The 21,511-nt window shown below is 37.1% G+C and overlaps 1 protein-coding gene across 1 annotated transcript in view; it reads right to left on the bottom strand.

Moving 5' to 3' along the window:
• The window catches only part of LOC137638559 (low-density lipoprotein receptor-related protein 4-like), a 196,829-nt gene that overhangs the window by 25,333 nt on the left and 149,985 nt on the right, over positions 1-21,511 (bottom strand). The window contains exons 2-5 of the mRNA XM_068370720.1: positions 15,136-15,240; positions 9,972-10,115; positions 7,072-7,170; positions 562-703 (exon numbers count right to left, since the gene is read on the bottom strand). Of these exons, the coding sequence (XP_068226821.1) occupies positions 562-703; positions 7,072-7,170; positions 9,972-10,115; positions 15,136-15,240 (490 nt within the window). The remainder of the gene's footprint in view (positions 1-561; positions 704-7,071; positions 7,171-9,971; positions 10,116-15,135; positions 15,241-21,511) is intronic.

Here is a 21,511-nt window from a genome sequence, read left to right on the forward strand (position 1 = left end):
CTCAAATTACGGAAATCTTTAAAATTTCAGCGGAAACTGGAAAAAAGCAGCAGATTTTTCGGAAACAAGATGAAGATGGATTATTAGTTTTGTCTTACCATGAGAAAACAGAAGAGGCAAAAGAATGACTCATTATCATTACTTTACCAAATAGCCAAAGAATAGGAGAGGCCAAAGCAAAGAGAAACAGTTAGAGGAAGTTTAAGCAGATGATGAAACATTTGGCTTAATCCACAATAACGACTTCAGAAATGAACCACGTAAGTGAAGCTCTTTCGAGGAATGTCAAGGAAAATGGCATCTCCAAAGGGGTCAGCGAAATGGAAATAATGAGAAGAAAGAAGAAAGAAGTTACATAAATCAGAGACTGAAAGAAGAACCTGAAGATGATATATAATAAACAAAATTGTTCCCAATGTTAAGATCATGAAAACTGATGAACGGTCAAGACTTCATGGGTAACATAATACATGCAAAATATATTCATTTCAATAAACATTAGCATCACTAGTCTTTGTCTTTGTAATAAGAGGTTGAATTATAATAATAACAAAGTCGTACCTTGTGGAGCAATTAGCCTCGTCAGATTTGTCGTGACAGTCGAAGTCACGATCACAAACCCATGATGATGAAACACAGTAGTCGCCATCCGAACAGTTGAACTGGTCGGGCCCGGTGCAGTTTCGCGTGAAGGGTGGCATATCTATGAAGTGCAGACACGATAAAAATTATTTTGGAGAAACTAAGAATAAATCATCATGAAAAAAAAATATGATGGTGTTTAAAGGTTTTAGATAACATTAGACAAAGGAATACTTGAACACTGAAATACATATAGCAAAAAACGGAAAATTAGGAAGCAAATAACCATGTCAACAATATTTTCAAATTGTATACATCATATATCAAAATGTGTGTTATTTTGATGTTTTTACATCTTAGGGACCAAGAAATTGCAGGAGTGTGAGGAAAAGAACCAATAAGAGCAATTTGGCTCTTATGTCAGGGAAAATAAACAAAAAATGTGAATGGAGGACATAAATAGAAATTATTGAGAAAATGCATAGGGAAACTTATATATAAAAATCACTACTGCGTAATACGAAAGCAAATATTATCAAAACCGTAGGCTACATACGCATGTATGAACAGACGACTATTATATATATATATATATATATATATATATATATATATATATATATATATATATATATATATATATATATATATATATTTAGGTAGTAGGTTGACCAGGGCACCAGCCACCTGTTGAGATACTACCGCTAGAGAGTTTTGGTGACCTTTCACTGGCCAGACAGTACTACATTGGATCCTTCTCTTTGGGTACGGTTCATTTCCCCTTTGCCTACACATACACCGAATAGTCTGGCCTATTCTTTACATATTCTCCTCTGTCCTCATACACCTGACAACACTTGAGATTAGCAAACAATTCTTCACCAAAGGGGTTAACTACTGCACTGTAGTTGTTCAGTGGCCACTTTCCTCTTGGTATAGAAGAGGCTCTTTAGCTTTGGTAAGCAGCTCTTCTAGGAAAAGGACACTCCAAAATCAACCCATTGTTCTCAAGTCTTGGATAGTGCCATAGCCTCTGTACCATGGTCTTCCACTATCTTGGATGAGAGTTCTTTTTGCTTGAAGGTACACTCAGGCACACTTCTATCTTATTTCTATTCCTCTTGTTTTGATAATTTTTTTTATAGTTTATATAGGAAATGTTCATTTTAATATTACTGTTCTGAAATATTTTATTTTTCCTTGTTTCCTTTCCTCGCTGGGCTATTTTCCTTGTTGGAGCCCCTGGGCTTATAGCATTCTGCTTTTCCAACTAGGGTTGTAGCTTAGCAAATAATATATATATATATATATATATATATATATATATATATATATATATATATATATATATATATATATATATATATATATATATATATTATAAACTGTGTATATATCTGATTTTTCTTGCTTTTACTTTTTGTCTTCTTCATCACATAATTTTTGTAAAGGGCAGAAAAATTTTTTTAAGGCATGGGAAGGAATTAGTTGCGATCTCGCTGTTTAAACATAAACATTTATCTAGTCTAAAATCCAGGTCTACTTATGCAGTGTCTCCATCCAATGCGTGTGTAACACGACTGAAGAAGCACCGTTAATGCCTTCATCTTTTTTGTCTCTTTAACATTCTAAAAATGAGCTCTATTCAATTTACATAAATAACATCCGGTATGGCTCAGTTCTGAATTTGTTTTTAATTTCAATTAATTTTTCAGATATTCTTCCAACCACAGAAATCCTTGAGGCTGCTTAATTCACACACACACACACACACACACACACACACACACACACACACATATATATATATATATATATATATATATATATACATACATATAAAACACACACACACACACACACACACATATATATATATATATATATATATATATATATATATATATATATATATATATATATATATATATATATATATATACCCGCAAACTTATATATATATATATATATATATATATATATATATATATATATATATATATATATATATACTATATACATATATATATATACATGAGTATATGAGAGAGAGAGAGAGAGAGAGAGATATATATACAGTCAGCCCTTGTTATTTTTCGGTTTCTGTCTTCACAAAATCGGTCATTCACGATACAGAGAACCGTATAACCAAGTAAATTAAAATTTAAAATTTGGTTTTTTGCAATAAATACTCTCTTAACCTGTCCATTTAAAACCAACCAATCTCCTTTTCACCAGGCATGCTTCGTGCCATTTTCCTCTCCACACAGTGCAACACCAATATTAAAATAAATATCTCCTATATAAACTATAAAAACTTGAACAAAACAAGAGGAAGAGAAATAGGATAGAATAGTATGCTCAAGTGTACCCTCAAGCAAGAGAACTCTAACCCAAGTCAGAGGCTATGGCAATACCCAAGACTAGAGAACAATGGTTTGATTTTGGAGTGTCCTCCTAGAAAAGCTGCTTACCATAGCTAGAGTCTCTTCTACTCTTACCAAGAAGAAAGTGGACGCTGAACAATTACAGTGCAGTAACCCCTTGAGTGAAGAAGAATTGTTTGGTAATCTGTGTTGTCAGGTATATGAGGACAGAGGAGAATATGTAAAAAATAGGACAGACTATTCAGTGTGTGTGTGTAGGCAAGGGGAAAATTAACCGTAACCAAAGAGAAGGATCCAATGCAGTACTGTCTGGCCAGTCAAAAGACCCCATAACTCTCTAGCGGTAGTATCTCAACGGGTGGCTGGTATATCAACTACTGTACAGTACCATATATCATAATAATACTGTACTGTATTGTAAACATAATACCATACTTTACAATAGTAATGTAAACACAGGTAGTTATCGACTTACGACCGATAGAGGGACCAAGACACAAGTGGAAACTTGATCTGGCGCATATGACGAACTTAAGCCCCCCTAACACCTGCACGCATTTCTGGCACGCACTGGGAGGTTCCCGCACTGTTCACGACAAGTTCACGACACGTTCAAGCATAGTTCACGACAAGTTCACGCCACGTTCACTCATCTTTCCGCATCTTTCCGCATCGTTCATGCATCATTCACGCCAGTTCTAGACTTGGCCAAATCATATATAAAGACAGGGCTTCCTACATGACTTTTATCAAAAGCGTATTCTTGTGCTAATCTTTGATTAATATCCCCTGTATTAATGTATGGGTTATCTTTATAGATATTTGTAACAATTATACTTCTATTTAGTATATATTTTATTATTTAATTATTATTATAGGTAATTAGCTGGTTTGAATAATTTTTAAGCTTTATAATTTACTGAAAAAATAATATTTTATGGCAGTTATATGCTGATCAGATATTTGGAACCCACTTTACATTATCTTAGAATTTAATTGAAAGATGACTATTCCATTCATTAGTTTTTGTGCTATAAAATCAATAATTCTCTCTCTCTCTCTCTCTCTCTCTCTCTCTCCCCGAGGGATAAAAGAGTGCAGGTGGTAAAAGTTAGTGAGAAATCAAGTGCAAATTCCTTAGATTCGCGCCTAGGCCTATGTTAGTGTAAGTGTGAATAACAATTTTGACGATAGACTTACTCAAAGGGTAAAGTTGTAGATTGTGTAGGAGAATAAAGGAAAAGTTTTTAATATATTATAAAAGAGCGGAATAGATGAATTTGAAATGTATTTATTTAATGGTGTATCTGTATAGGCCTACAGCTGTAGTAGGCCTACCGTGTCTATATATCTGTATTTAAATTGTCTCTTTATGTAACCTATTATGTTTTGTGCTTTCTTTTCAGCTTTTATGCTCTGTTTGGTGAACTTCAAATCCTTGCTGATAATAATACCAAGAGAAAGAGAGAGAGAGAGAGAGAGAGAGAGCTATCAGTTTTTAAATTCCCTAGTCTATGATACATCAAAATATTGAAGCTTATTCTCTCTCTCTCTCTCTCTCTCTCTCTCTCTCTCTCTCTCTCTCTCTCTCTCTCTCTCTCTCAATTAAATAAGGAAAGGGAAGAGGTGAAAGAATATATTGTCATTATACAGATTTTTTCTTTGATGATTATGAGGAAGTAGGGATAAATCCATTGATTTAATTGCCACGCACTGGCACGCATCCTCCCGCATCCTCCCTCAGTTGGGATAAATCCATTGATTTAATTGCCACTCACTGGCACGCATCCTCCCGCATCGTCTCGCACTGTTCACTCCAGTTCACTCCAGTTCCCGCATCGTTCACGACAAGTTCACGCCAATTTTGGTGTGACAATGCGTGCCACAAATTTTGAACATTTCAAAATTGTCGGCACGCATGGCACGCATCGGCACGCATGCCACGCACCGTTCACGTCAAGCTCACGCCAGTTCACGCCACAATTCATGCCAGTGCGTGCCACAAATGCGTGCAAGTGTCAGGGGGGCTTTAAGTGAAGTTTCCGTATATCTATTATGCTGTGTAATCATACTGTAATAATTTTAATCATATTTTATCAATATATTATTACTATATATCATTAGTTAATTTTTCTGGTTCATAGAACATTATACACTTTACTAAAGCAACTTTTTGTTTACCTTTGGATGGGATCAGCTGATCTAAAGGTCCTGCTACTATCTCGGGAGAATCCTCACATACGAATAACAAGAAGTATCGCTTATAAAATTTCTTAGCTTATTCAGAATATTTTCATTATGAGCATTACATCACAACCAATGTTATCATTGTTTACAGCCATTAGTATCAATGTTCTTGTAAATACGTCCCCCCCCCCCCTCTCTCTCTCTCTCTCTCTCTCTCTCTCTCTCTCTCTCTCTCTCTCTCTCTCTCTCTCTCTCTGTACGGGATATTTCTTTAGACATTATCAGAAATACTTGGTATCGTTATTGGATGTTTTGATAATGAGAATATTAATATTACTCGGCAACATACCAATAGGAAATTACTCCATTTGCCAGCTGACCTTCCCCGGGAAATATGTCTCCAGACATTTTTAAAGCTTCATACAGTATTTTAATTTCTAGTTCATTATTAAGCGTTCCCATTTCTTTAGACATCATCGTGTTTAATTGTGCTTTATTAAAACATTTTCTGTTGTATTTTTCAATGTCGGGAGCATTTTAACAAACCATTTTGTTTGTTTACATTTGGTTGGGATCAGCTGATTTCAAGGTCATGCTACGTTATCTAGAATATCTTACGATAATACATAGGACACGTGTATACATATACTGTACACTTACTGAAATGTGTTCATTCATTAACACAATATTTATACTGTGATAGAAACGAAGTAAAAACAATATTAGGCAGTACAGTGGGTTACTTAGTGTGTTAGTCTATCGCACATAGGCAATGGGTAATGAGTTGGTAAATTAGGAGTTAATCCACCCTAGGGCAGCACATATTCGCAGATTCTCGCATTTCGCACCTGCCAATGTTACCTAACCTCCACGAATAAGGAGAACTGACTGTATTACATAAGTTATAGCTTTTGATTTAATTGAAATATGTTTCTATTTGTAAAATATAGTAATTCCTGATATGACATATATTATTGAAAAATATGTCATTCACTTAATGTAGAAACAACTGTAATATCAATAGATATAAATATATCATTGTTTTCTTTCTTTAATAACCTGGATAAGGCTTCTCTAAACTTTGCTTAAGTATCGGGAGTTACATTATGCAATGCTTACTTCTGTATAGCGATAAATATCAACGGTTTACAATATACAGTAGGGGCAATGTTTTATATATAGTGTTCGTGTGTGAATACTGTATCTCTCCGCGGGATTGTAGACTCTAGACAAACGTTGTAGTAAACAAAATTGTATTCTTAAGAAGTGTTTTATATATATGTAATATTTTTTTAAAGAAAACTGTTTTTATAACACCATAAATATATAGCTACTGACCACAGTCACTTTGAATATATATTAATAATACACTGTGACTATTTATTAGTCACTTAATCAGTCTTCAATTCTTTGAAATCACTTTGATGATCCATGTATCCTTGGTCGGTAACTTCTGCCCTTACCCTGCTTCATACCGGGTTCCCAGTGGTTCCTAAAAGGGTCCCTTGCCAACTTATATTACATTGTTGATGGGGGATGACTTTTTTTAGAATAAGCTTATCATATAACAGCGGTTTCTTCCATGAGGTCCCTGGTGTAATCTAGACCAACCCATAATCTCTTATCCTATCCTATCTCTCTAAATCATCATCTTAACAATACAAACAATATCTGCTTTATGTTTGCTCGAGAGGATAATATTCTATAATCAAGAGGGAAAGGTAACCAACACACCATTTGACAAATAATACAATGAACTAACAAAAGATTAAAAAAAAAAAAAAACCTTAAAAACTGGAGTAAAAGAATGGAGGGTAGCAATGGACACGATCATGAAGACTAAAAGAAAGAAATTATGAAAAAGTTGATCAAAATTGTATTGGCACACAGTAAGAGCTCAAATAATTCATCTTACCGCAAACCAGTTCATCACTTCTGTCACCGCAATCGTCGTAGCCATCGCAAAGGAACTCAGACTTCAGACACGTTCCACTCATGCACTGGAATTCTGAAACTACAAAAGAAAAAAAAATAATATTTATAAGCAATTCTGAAATTATTATATATAAAGTAAAAGATTTTTGTGTCATATATCTTTCAATTGTAATATGATTAGTTACGAATTTTTGGTAATCTTTTAAAGAAAAATACTGTTTCTGAAAATCGATAAAGGCTTGGTTCTGAAATTCTGATGAGGATGGAACAAGCCCGCAAAATATTGCAATATGTTAAACACATTAATTGACATAAAATAAAATATTTTCAAGTAATTCTTCTACTCTTGAGATTACATTCTAAAGTTACTCAAAGCAAAGTCACTGCAATAAAAGAGATGAATAAAGTATGTATTTAACCTTCAATTCAACCATAACTTTACAAATGAATACCTAAACTAATAAGTACTTCCTTAAGTATAAGGAATTTATGAAATAGATAGATTACAAACAACCAATTATCTATCAGAACTATAAACATATATACTGTAAGTACGCAAAAGTTGAACTGCAGTATACTAAGGTCTGACATTAGATTTTGCACGGTATTCTAAACAAAATACCTGTACTTCTAAAATTTTCCCTTATGTCATAATAAAGATTTCATTTTATCAAATGCATAGACATAAAACATAAGTTATAGTTTAAACACAACGAATGGTAAATATTCACTTGTCTTACTATCAAGACTTTATATCAACTGAATTAATACATAAAAATGCAATTCAGGACAAATATAAAGTTCATCACTAGACTGTGCGATATTTATAAAAAAATCAATATTCACATCATGAAGATATAGATTGAATTTATTACGAAACAAAATGTTCAATTTTTAAATATTTTCTACGCCAATGAATGTACCTCTATTATTCATCCTTATGGTATTTGTTAACCCCCTATATTTCTATACTCTGGGAAATGCTGTAACTGCTTAGAAAACTAATAATCCGCGTGGAGGGAAGACGGTCTAACCCCATCAGCTCAACAAAGCAAAGGGCATAGTAGTTACTGAAGAGAAGGCCTAAGCCGGCGTGAAAAGATTGAGATTCAAATATTATACCCATTCCCTTTGTTTCAGTCTAGTCGGGAAAGAAACCAAATGAAAAAGTACACAAAATATAACGGTTTGAATATCATAATGGACATATTGAGCCGTACATGCCACATCTTGAGTTAACATATTCAATTTTATATAGAATAACCATACCCCACGAAAATCTGTCTCAGAACTACTGTGGAAAATTGTAACCATGAGGAAAATTGTAACCAAATATTATCATAAATGACACCCTTTTGTATGGATGGTATATTTTCGAAAATACACAGTTTGGTCTAGATTCAACAGTGCCTCCTTTTCGGTAATTCGATATTGTGCCAACCGCTGTTCTCGGGGTGGGGAATCCCCTTGAGCTGACGTTTTTTATGACTAAAATGACTAACTTGGTTTTTGGGTTCAGTAAAACAATATTTCATATGACCTAATGCTCATGGGGATCTTAAAATCATATTTTTCTTTGTTTGTTTTTCGCAAACGCTGTTGATATCTCGATCTCTAAAAGTCAGTTATCTTCCGTAAGGTTGCAAGAAGGAGACTACTTTTACACATTGGAGGGTTGGTAATGTGAAACTGGTAACGCATACCCAGTGATTATATCGCAATTTCTTTTATTTCCCTTCTAACTAAAGTTTCTGTGTTTATGCAAGAATATCCCAATGGCTATGTTGAGATTAAACATGTTTCTTGGTTTACAATTTTGCTTTCTGCCGGGGGTCGAATATTTTTCCTCTCTTGTTCGCCAGCAACTCATTCGCATTAAAGGTCGAATAAACGTTTGAGTTTCATTAAACTCTAATTTCAAATCTAAGTATATTACGCAGCATCCAACTTTTGATAAGCTCACTGTGTATGCTTTACAGTTTTTCAAAATTCTGATATTCCTATGCATTTACATCGTCGCAGACTATACCATCCACGACTAACAGTCTTGCCTTATCATTTGTAAGATTTAATACCAAACAGTTCCCGGTAATAGTTTACAACACCACGCTCTCAATTTACTCCAAAATAATGCAATCCTTCTGTTCTCATCTTCTTGCACAGTAATTAGGTGGTTATTTAAATTCTGGGAAAGCAATAATTAGCAAGATATGTTGAGGAAGGGGTTATAAAGAGAAAATAGTTCGGTTTCCGAGTGAAGGGATTTATCATAATTGATGGATTGGCATTTCCCATATTGTACAGGTTTTCAAGAAGCTACAAGAAGATCTACGTATACGGGTCAAGAGCTCGTGCATTACGAGACTGAATTTAATGCCGAGGGCTTCTTGTGGTAAAAAAAAACAATGAAGCCTACAATAACTAGTGGGGCACTCAGCAGAAAGCAAGCCTTCGCCGCGCCAAGCAGTCATATTTTGCTCGCAAATCTGCGTACTTGTACTTCGATGTATTTATAAATAAACAAAAACAAAAAAAAGCGATTATTTTCAAAGCACTGCTCCGTACTTCTACTTTGATGTACTTTATCCAAAGTGGTACAGATTCTTCCTTGGGCCATACCTAACATGACTACCAAATTTGGTCAAAATCAGTACCGTTATTTTTGTGTAAAGTTACTCACAAATAAATAAATAAATAAACTAATTATCCAAAATTTTACCGATTCATCCTTGGGTCATAATAGACATGACTGTCAAGTTTGGTCAAAATAGGTGCGCTAGTGTTTGTGCAAAGTTCCTCACAACAAACAAATAAACAGACGGAGGTTAATACAATAAAACATATCAATTGACCTTTAAAATTAATACCAAATAAACTAACCTGGGCATTTGTTTTTGGGGCAGAAATGTTCATCTTCACCCCCAGGACAATCAAGATGTCCATCGCACAGCAATTCAGGACCAACACACGAACAATCTCCTCTGTTAGATTTGCAGCCAAGATTTCCTTCTTCACACCGGCATCCTACAAAAATAAAAAAGTTGTAGCATATTTATGAACACTATTTTCCTTGAGACTACCATAATAAGATTTTAGATGCTTTGCTACCGTGGAAATCTAATAATGATTTCTAAATAGCTTTCAATATTGGACGAGTATTTCTCAGATTAAACAAACTGACTTGTACAAAATAAAACACAGTAGGCCTACATCTATGTGCAAATTAGTTACGGTAATAATGGGGAAGACTGAAAAATAAAGAAAAAAGGAAGGGTTACTAACATTAAATCCTCCCTCACAACTCCAAGAGCATTCAAAATCCTTCTTTTTAAATCTAAACACATCCTTGAAACTTGATCAAGAAAAGGACAAGAATATTCACAACCCTCAATGCACATAATTTAAAAAGTTATTGAACACAATCATTTAGTGAAATTTGGGCAATACGCTATCAAGTAATTATGAACATGGTTTCCAAATAATATTCTTTGTATCTGATAAACATGTGATATACTGATTGAGAATATTTCAAGACTATACCCATTTTATGCTAAAATTTGATAAATTTCGTTGAAAAGGTATTAAATAGAGATTTATTTTACACTGAAGTAACCAAAATTAACTATATGTCATGTTAAGGATCTCTCTATCAGGGGGAATTTTTTTTTACATCTCCCAAACTTGTAATAACATCCAATAAGTCAAATGAGATTTTACGATAACGTCATGATAGATTGATTTTACATACCACATATTGCATATTAAAATAAAAACACAACATAGGGAATGATTTTACCTACTAGTGGTTAAAGTAAATCTACGGTAAGTAGAGTCTGCCAATAATTAGGGACAACATGCATATTTCGCAGAAAACTAAAAATATGTAAAATATAACACAAGGGTTTACAGTAATACATATTCCATACTTGTTTTGGAAATTTAACTGAATGTAAATAAACTTAACTCTACACTAAGATTTGATCTTAATCAGGTAATTTTCTGAATTAAAGGACTTGTAGATTTTTTACTTCGATAGAACTGTATTATATAACTTAAAGTCTCTCTCTCTCTCTCTCTCTCTCTCTCTCTCTCTCTCTCTCTCTCTCTCTCTCTCTCTGAACATGGAATACATATCAAAGAAAGAGAAACCATGATAGAAAACATTAAAAATTAGCATAAAAGACACAAACACAGAAAATAAGGCCAGGTTAAACTTTCTGGTGATTCGGAATGATTCAGCTAATACCGCAGAAAAAAACATTATGCCTCTTTCGACTTAATTAATAATTTAGGTACCTGGTAGCTTGTCAATTGTAATACGCAATAGCAAGAGTTGAGGGTCAGAGGAACTAGTAAATTCCTCCGAGAACATAATTTTGAAAAGCAGAACTACAGTAACACCTTTTGGAGCTACTTCCTCTAAATGTGTGCTCACGATCAGATACTGACAACTGTGAGGTTTATTGGCCCTTTCAGAAAATCTAGATTTGTAGACTACATTGATATCATGGTTATCTTGCGTTGAACAAGCAATAAAGACTCCGAGGAACCGACAAACCTTTCAGTTAAAGAGAATGTAGTCACAACAGATAAGCCACTCAAAGAATATTAAAGCCTCTTTGGATACAAGAACTGCAAACAGCTCACTGGAGGCAATCCGGTAGGATTAACGCCAAAATAGTTAGGCAATTGTAAATATTAATTCTAATAGTGAAAAAAACTGCTTCATTTACATGATCAAGGGTTAAGGTATAAATACAAGGATGCTGTGATTTCAAGTATATTCATACTAGTATTCATCATTTTACTGGTACTATAATCAATAAATAGACATGTAGTCAAAAACTTGAATGAAATTCGAATATTTAATATAAATTATTTTAAAAATTTGTCTATCTCAGGCATTTTCAAGTATATCTGACCATTTTACAGTATAATTCTTTCTCAAAGACATAAAAACATGATTTTACCTTAAAACGGACGCGCTAATCAAACCTGTTGCCCTATTCACATTGCAAACTTATTTTTTTACAATTTTAAATGAGCTAATTCCAATGAATTTCTCTAACGGGCTCCCAACGGTAGAGCCCGTGTCTTACATAAGGTAAGGCAATCTTATCAGGCAGACAGACAGACAATCAAACCTTCGCATTTTCTAAATCTATATAAATAAAAAATAAATAGGTAAAGGGGAATATACGACAAAATAAACCATAAGATTTTATAATTTGTTAATGCTTTATTCATATACTGGGACCAGAATCTAGAACAAACAATGTGTACCTGAAATTCAGATTAATCCATTTTAGTAATACAAGTGACCATGTCAATTAGTTATCCTAGTTATAAAAATTATTTCAATACTTATAATTATTAAAGATGATTATAATAAAATATACTGTGCTTTGTATTGCCACCACTAGTTTCATTCACTTACCATTTTATCAAATAAATATGATACTACTAACTCTGCTGGATATAAATAAATCATATAGTTTTTCTATTTTGCATTGCAAACTATCATTCAGGGGAATTTTAACATTTCAACAGATCTGTTGAGTTTGGGTAACTACTACTCTAACCTGTTTAGAAATCTGCGGGTAAAAACCCAATCCTCATGAACGTTTTCTGGTTTACTAAGAATTGCACCAAGTTGTCAAGAACCCCTCATTAACACTTTAAACATAGTCAGATAATGCTACATCATGGATGCAATCTATCTACATAAGTTCATATAGTGTCATAATAAAAATAAAAAATTACAAAAGGTTCCCAATTTTCAAGAAAAAAGAATGTATTTCTAAAAAGGAAAATTTACGTCAAAAGAATCTACAAAACATGAGGAAACATCATTGCAGGGACTTGAAGTGAATAAAAGGCAATAAATGTAAGAGCAAAAGTGTCCCTAATAAATCTCAATGATAGTGAGGATGATAAAATGGAGAACTCTTATTGGTTGAACAGGTGTGCAAATGAAGCAGAGATTTTGGAAAATGAGGTCAACCACACGGTATCCTACACAAAAATTACAATCAAGAATTTATTGAACGTATCCCGTAACAATAAAAAGAAAAACACGCTTCCAATTAGCGAAAAGTACCGAGATCAAAGGATAAGTTATTTTTATATTCATATCTGAAAATCAGGAATACCGGTAGGAGAATTAATAATTATGCTGATTGGGGGACTGCAAATTTCAATAAATGCGTCAAGGCAAATAAATAAACAAACAAAAAAGAGTAAACGCTTTTAAGTAGGTTATGAGAGAGAAGCGGATCCCAGGTGCTGACCTAATTAGAAGAGATGGAATGAAACAATTTAAGACTGGCTTGGGGTAAGGTCTAAACATAGCTTCCAAATACATAATTATGTGCGTGGACGGGGAGGGGGAGGAATAAAGGGGAATACGAAGAGAAAGATTCAAATATGAATTAAAAACCAAAGGGGATTTCGCATTGAGAACAAGACAGATATATAGCTTAATAAATGATCAATAAAAAATAACAAACACACTTTATTACCATTAGATACTAACTTACTTAATACAGTAGAACATTCGAAGGCAGATTTATAGATATATAAGACCAAACCTTGTCTAGATATGGAAGGCAAAAATATTGCAACTGATGAAAATAATTATAACATAACTATAGAAAATGAGGTCAACGCACAATATCTACTAGCTGGGTGAGGAGTAGGAATATTTCTATAGCATGACAAAGTTGTCAGAAGAGAAAAAATCAATAGGTCTTTCCCATTCATTTAATAATGTCAAGGGTTTTTCATTCCTTATTCCAGATTATTAGCATTCTCTCCCTCATCCGGAGTTGGTAGTTTAATCCTGTGATGGGTGGCTACATCTGTGATCTGATTTTGAACAGTGCCAAACAATATACTATTAACGTTCAGTAAAAAGTGTCACACTTGATTAAAATTGAAGAAAAGATCAAACAGCAAAGACAGCAAAATGTATTGATCGATTACTAAGAATCATGTAAATATTAAGGTCGCTATGCATGGTAAAATTGTCCATAAGCCTACATGAAAAAAAAGGATAGTAATACACTACTGACATTAGTGAAAGCATAACTATCGATTAATATAACATGATACGAGAAGCATTATAGAAGCATATACAAATGATAACAGGAGATGCAATGTAAGTTAAATCAGCAATGCACAAGAGGAAACAATCATGAAAAGCTAGGTAATAACGTTACAGTGAATTGGTTGGTAGAGTATTGTTTTAATGTGAATAAGCAAGATTAAAACACTGATACCTAATACACTCTTGGATGTAATGATACAATGAAAGAGGAAAACATGAAAAAAAAGTTGGTATGAAAAAGCTAAATATGGATAGCCCTACGGTAAAAGGAAAACCTAAGTTGATGAAATACAAATCTACATTATGATACTTTCACATACAGCGAAATTTATAGTTAGTAAAAAGGGCTGCCATTAGTGTATAATAAAATCGGAGAATCAATAAACGTAAATACCAGTTACAAAACAGAAGGATACAGTGAATCTCTGAACAGATAGATAGATAAATAGATAGATAGATAGATGATAGATAGATGGATTAATGAGGAAATCTTTAGGGTAAGAAGGCCAAAACAAAGCCATATAGACTTAATCATCAATATACAAGTGCAAAAGAACCCTAAAAGCTTCAACCTTATTGTAAAATTCTTTCACTGCAAATTGATGACATCTGCCTCGATGCTTGTGACATCCCCTTTAAGGGACACGCTTTTCCTTGCGATCTAATGATTCAAAATAATACAATTCTATCCACCTATTGGCATTCCTTCGAAACAACAGCTGCAAACACACACATGTCAAGAAACTTATGTTTGTATATACACTCAAACACAGCAGTGTTTATTCTTGTATAGATGTATATACTGCTTGTAAGAGAATGACTTTTCCGTAAGGTTCGGCCCCCAACCTCTCTCTCTCTCTCTCTCTCTCTCTCTCTCTCTCTCTCTCTCTCTCTCTCTCTCTCTCTGATATGTGTTTATATATGTCCTTTTCGTACCGGTATCGTGATGAGGTCGCTGAAGCCTTTTCACCTCCGCCTTTTTACCTCGGCTATTCTCTGAGATGTCCATGTCTCCGCCTGCCCACTCCTCAGCTGGGGAACCTGCGAAGGGGGAAACTCATGAGAAAACTGACAGAGAAAAAACGGAAGGAATATTAAATATATATATATATATATATATATATATATATATATATATATATATATATATATATATATATATATATATATATATATATATTAATGCTATTACTATAAGGTGATACATTATAAAAGCCTGAATATTAATCAATAAGAATAAGATATTTTCCAAATATCTGTCGGGTCTTGGAAGATAATTTATGAAGAATATAAATATAAATGTTGAAAAATATTTTTCTATATGTATTTCAAACATTTATATCAGTATATTTAAACGGAAAGCATAACCCTAAAACAGTAAAGAGGATAGATCTTCAAGAATTGGCAAAACTAAAATCATTTAAACATTATATAGTAAGTCTAATGTAATTCATGTCCGAGTGCGTTGTAAGGTAAAATGACATGTAAATAAAACTGAGTAATAATAGCTTTTCTAAGAGCAAAATTAAACTTATGTAAAATAAGTCTTTGTCTCAGTGACCTTTTAATTCTAGCTGCCTTTCTACAACTGATATATAAATAGCACTCCAAATGCAAAACTGAAATTAAAATTATCTTTATTTTGAGTACCGTTATGAGAAATACACCTTTCAACTGCCAATACCATATTCATTTACTTGATTTCATGGGTACGTGTGGTCCAGCAACGAAGTCCTTTGTACTTTTGGGCAGATTCTTTTAAATCTTTTTTTCTCTCATGACCAATGAAGTGGGTTACCGACCTGGTAGCTGGTCAAATGTAGTGGGTCAAAACTAAGTATGAAATTTGAATAAAGCTACAAAATTCATACCGAAAACATTTCATGATCCCTGCAGGGTCTGAACCATGAGGCTTAAGGTATTACCTTCCTTGGCACTGGTAGGTAAAATCTCTTACCAATCAATAATTATCAGCGTCATTAAAGAAGTCCATTAGGTGAGTTATTTTGATATTTATTTCCGTCGAGTTGCCGTTTACACAGTTAAATTGGTATTACAACAACACGATACACAATATACAGTATGCTCAACGAAGTTTGCATTTTGTGTTACAAGTTAGCACAAAATCGTGGACTTTACAATGTCCATGGCTCTAGTTTCTTATATTCTAAGACAGTGACTAGATGGACAAATGCAAGACAGACAAAACATTAATTAGTGAAAAAATACACCCTTTACATGAAACAGCAACAAAAACCTTTGATATTTGTTGTGCTACAAGTTTAGAAGCTCCATGAGTCAAAACATCAATTTTTTCACGTTTCCTAGAGATCATCGTGGGTTATGCAACTCTATTAATGACTAAGTGTATGTGTAATCATACGCAAAAACTGAGAAATCAGGGTCAGGAAAATTATGTTGCTGCAAACCTGTACGATTAATTGTTTTACAAATAATGAGATATGGCCGAGGTATGCATATAGGCTGCGTTCATTAGTAACGTAGAAAAGACGCTAGGATGACAGAATAAACAATTTCAAATTGGATGGTTGAGGAGTACAAGTACTGTAGATAATTATCTTAATTACTTGGCAGTAATGTAACTGGCGATGGTAGAGTTAATGTAGAGATCTGTCACAGAATAGATGAAGGTAGCAGGCTCTTCAAATAACCTGAAAGAGATGGTAGTCTATGGAAGCAAACAATGGGGTGATGATCATTGATTATAAGCTCTTTGGTCTCGTTCCAAAAAGGATGTAGTCCCACCTGTGTGATGCTGATCATTAAAAATAATAAGGAAACTGTTGAGGAAATAAGGCGTTAATGTGGTACAAAAGGGTTGCTGATGATTGAATTATACAATGGTTAATGTAGGTGACAATATGGCTATAAGATTTCAAGACGGCAGTGTTATGTGAAGAGTATAGACTGTATAGAGGATGATGGGGTGGAAAAGACTGTTTATATTTTAGAGTTTGGAGGGGAAGAGGATAGACATACCATGAGATGCCAGTTAAATGATGATGTAACAGGATGGGAGGTGAAATTCTAATGTTTGCAAGATGCAAGCGAGTGACATAGTATTTGAAAGTGGTGGGTTCACGGTGTGACGGGCCGAGAGAAGGTTGTGATTTGAAGACAGGATGAAAGCAACTGAGTCTGTTTATCATAGAACACTCTCCTTTATATACAAAAGCTCAAGGCAACAAGAAATTTTATGTTCAAAATCAACACCGTTACCAGTGAGAAAAACAGACATGTTTATTCAGGCTCTTTTTAGTGCGAGGGAAGAGCGAAGATACAAGCATAATATATACACAAAATGAACTGTGTACGATCGTGTGACACATGGTTGGTACATGGCTCCCCCCCCTAAAAATGACATACTATATATGTTAAATAGGGCGCCCTGATCTAGAGAGGCGAACTGTAGGCGGGTCATCTGGCAGGAGATAAGCAGGTTATAGACGATCAATGGAGACCCAGTCTTCTTTGTCACGAATGTTTAGTAGGAATGCTTTCGGACTGCGTCGGATCACAAGGAAAGGGCCCATGTAAGGGGCGTTAGAAGTGGCTTGCTAGTGTTGTTGCGCAGGAAGACGTGCGTTGCAGAGTGCAAGTTTGTCGGTATGTGAAGCTTCGCTGGGGGCTTGTAAGTCTGGCAGCATGGAGTAAATTTTCCCACGATGTGACGTATGCGCTGAAAATCGTCGGAGGAGGTTGTAGAAGGAAAAATTTCAGCAGGGACGACCAACGGGTCGCCATACACCATTTCAGCTGCTAAGACGTCGAGGGCGTCTTTAGGAGTGGTCCTTAGTCCCAGGAGGACCCAGGGAAGCTGAGTAAACCAGTTGGAATCCTTGCAGCGGGACAACAAAGCTGCTTTGAGGGTGCGATGAAAACGTTCAACCATTCCATTGGCAGCGGGGCTGTAGGCCGTTGTCTGATGTAGAGTGATAACCAGGAGATTCCCTAATGATGTCCACAATTGAGAGGTGAAAGTGGTACCCCTGTCAGAAGTAATATGCTCAAGGATACCAAATCTTGCAATCCATCCTGAGAGTAAGGCAGATGTACATGAGGCAGACGTTGCAGTTTCCATGGAAATGGCTTAAAGCCAACGAGTGGAGCGGTCGATGATGGTAATCAGGTAACGATGTCCTTGTGATGTGGGTAAGAGGCCTACAACGTCGACGTGAATGTGTGCGAAACGACGCTGAAGTTGAGGAAAAGTGCCCACTCCTGAATCCGTGTGTCAATGTACTTTGGAAGTTTGGCAAGAAGTACAGGTGCGGACCCAATCCTTAGCATCCTTAGAAATCCCGTGCCAAATGAACTTCGTTTTCAGCAGCTGTGCGGTAGAACGGCACGAGGGATGTGAAAGGCCGTGAATGAAATCAAACACCTGCCGGCGCATGGGGGCAGGAATCTAAGGTCGCGGTCTACCAGTGCTGATGTCACAGAAGAGGGTGGTGTTGGAGTCTTCGAGGGGAAGTCTTCCCAACGGAGGGACGTGCAGGATGTCTTACATGCTTGATACTCTGGCTCCTGTCGTTGGGCTTCAGCCAGGGCGTTGTAATCCAATCCCAGTTGAACGGCAGCCGTGTTTCTTGACAGGGCATCGGCAACGGGATTCATTTTCACAGGGACGTATTGAAGGGTGCAATTGTATTCAGCCACGGCGGAGAGATGTTGGCATTGACGGCCAGGCGTCAGACTGTCGAGTGAAGGCCTGCACCAGAGGCATGTGGTCTGTGCGAATGATGAAGGGCATACCTTCTAAGAAATGGCGAAAGTGACGGACAGCCAAGTGCACCGCCAGCAATTCGCGATCGAAGGTAGAATAACCCGATTCTACCTTGGACAGTTTTCTGCTCAAGAAGGCCAATGGGAGGGGCGAGCCTTTGACCACCTGCTCGAGTACGGCACCAATAGTGACATCGCTGGCATCGGTGGAGAGAAGGAGAGGGGTATGTGGGATAGTGAGAGCCGCAGCAGTTGATAGGGCCTTCTTTGCATTGCAGAAGGCCGCTTCTTGAAGGGGACCCCACTTCAGGTTCTTTGGCTTGTCCTTGAGGGAAGCATAGAGGGGAGCAAGATTGGCGGCAATGGCTGGCAGAAAACGGTGATAATAGTTGATCATGCCCAAGAATTCCTGCAGAGCTTTGACGGTCGAGGTCGCGGGGAAGTCCTGAAGGGCTGCTACCTTCTCAGGGAGGGAATGGGCTCCTTCAGGAGTGATGCGGTGCCCTAATTACGACACTTCGTTGGCGCCAAAGGTACACTTGTCGTACCGGACTACAAGGCTGTTTGGTTGCAGGCGGTCGAGCACGATGCGCAGATGATGGAGGTGTTCCTCTTTTGAGGAGAACACAAGTATGTCGTCCACATAACATACACAGAAAGGGAGATCCCCTAATCTGCCATCCATAAGATGTTGAAACGGGGCCCCGGCATTACAAAGGCCAAAACAGGAGTAATTAAAGGTGTATGTACCAAACGGAGTGGTGATGGCAGTCTTGGGGATGTCTTCTGGGTTCATAGGTACCTGATAATACCCCTTTAGGAGGTCGAGTTTAGAGAAAACCTTTGCTTTGTGCAGGTAGGAGGCCACGTCGGCGATGTTTGGGAGGGGGTAGTGATCCGGTTCTGTTGGCTTGTTCAGGCGCCTGTAATCCCCGCACGGATGGAGGGAGCCGTCTTTCTTCAGAACGATGTGTAAGGGTGACGACCGTGGGCTGGAGGCCTTTTGGCAAAGGCCCATTTCCTCCATTTCTGGGAACATCTGTTTGGCGGCTGCCAATCGTTCCGGTGCCAGACATCTGAATTTTGTGAAGACTGGGGGTCCCGGCATCTTGATATGATGATAAATACTGTGCTTAGAAGGGTCCGTGGGCGTTTGGCGAAGTTCTGGATGGAAAACTTCTGGGTACGACGTGAGGAGGTGGGTGTAGGCATCCGTGGGTGCACTGATGTGGAGAGCGAGGTTGGAGGGGCCGCGTTGAAGAGGTGTCGACAAGTACGAGTCTGCGTTGACCAATCGTCGGTGGGCAACATCGACCAGAGGGTGGAAATGAGAGAGGAAATCCGCACCAAGGATTGGCAATGTGACGTCAGCAACGAGAAACTTCCAATCAAATTTACCGTTTCCGAACGATAATGTGAGGTTCTCGTAACCATAGGTGGGTATTGCAGATCCGTTGGCAGCTACCAAGTGGATGTCAGAAGATATAGACAGACTACGTCGTGTCCTGAAGAGTTCCCTTGGCAAAAGAGAATGACAAGCACCCGTGTCTACCAAAAATCGAACGCCCGTTCCTGCATCATGTAAAAAGAAAAGATTACAAACACGGGAGGCCACCGCCACGAGCGATGGCCTACTTACACGTTTTTTGGCCATTGGCAATCCTTGGCACATTTCTTCGCGGTTGCCCCGAATCTGAAGTGGTACTAGCAAAACTGCGGCGGATGGGAGGTAGTAAGTGGATGTAGAAGTCGTTGGTTGGGGCGCGAGCGAGTGGTGGGTGGTGGGTGGCTTTGTCACCGCTTTGGCACGTCACGGGGTAAGCGTGTATGTCCTACGGCATTCAGCTTCGGTTGACGTTGAATAGGCGTCCTCTTCGTCAGAGGTGGAGGCGTTGATGGAGGTCTTGAAGTGGCTGTCCATAAGGGCGCCGGCTTTGGTCAAGTCCTTTATGGGTAAACTATCGACATCGGGTATGGCAGCGCATACAGGTTCGGGTAAATGGCGTGTCCAAAGGGCACGAAGTAGGTTCACCTCAAGAGGAGAGCCATCTGCGGCAGGTTGCAGGCGAGCGATACTGGTCATTTCCCTGAGGGCAAGCAAAGCTCTTTGGTCCCCCACCGGTTGTTGAGAGAGCTGAAAAAGCTTTGCTATACAGGCGGCTGGCGACGGTGAGTACTGCTGCAGAAGGTATGTTTTGAGGGCGTCTCCTTGTTCACAAAGCCAGTCGGATATTTCCAGGAAGGTGTCCTCAGGTATCGCCGCGAGAACATAATCTGCTTTGGTGGTTGAGCGAGTTACGTCCTTGATGCGCAACTGGACTTCTGCGCGCTGAAACCAAGCAAACACCTCTCCGCTGGCAAATGATTAAAGTTTCAATGGGGCAACCACAGCGCCAACTTCTGTAGAGTCCGCCATAATACCAACGATGTAGGGGCGAGGGGGGGGTGGAAGGCGGGAGGAGCGAGTCAACTTCCGGGGTCACCAATGTGATGGGCCGAGAGAAGGTTGTGACTTAAAGACAGGATGAAAGCAACTGAGTCTGTTTATTATAGAACATTCTCCTTT

This window comes from Palaemon carinicauda, chromosome 1, assembly GCF_036898095.1.
Source record: "Palaemon carinicauda isolate YSFRI2023 chromosome 1, ASM3689809v2, whole genome shotgun sequence".
NCBI classification, from domain to species: Eukaryota; Metazoa; Arthropoda; class Malacostraca; order Decapoda; family Palaemonidae; genus Palaemon; species Palaemon carinicauda.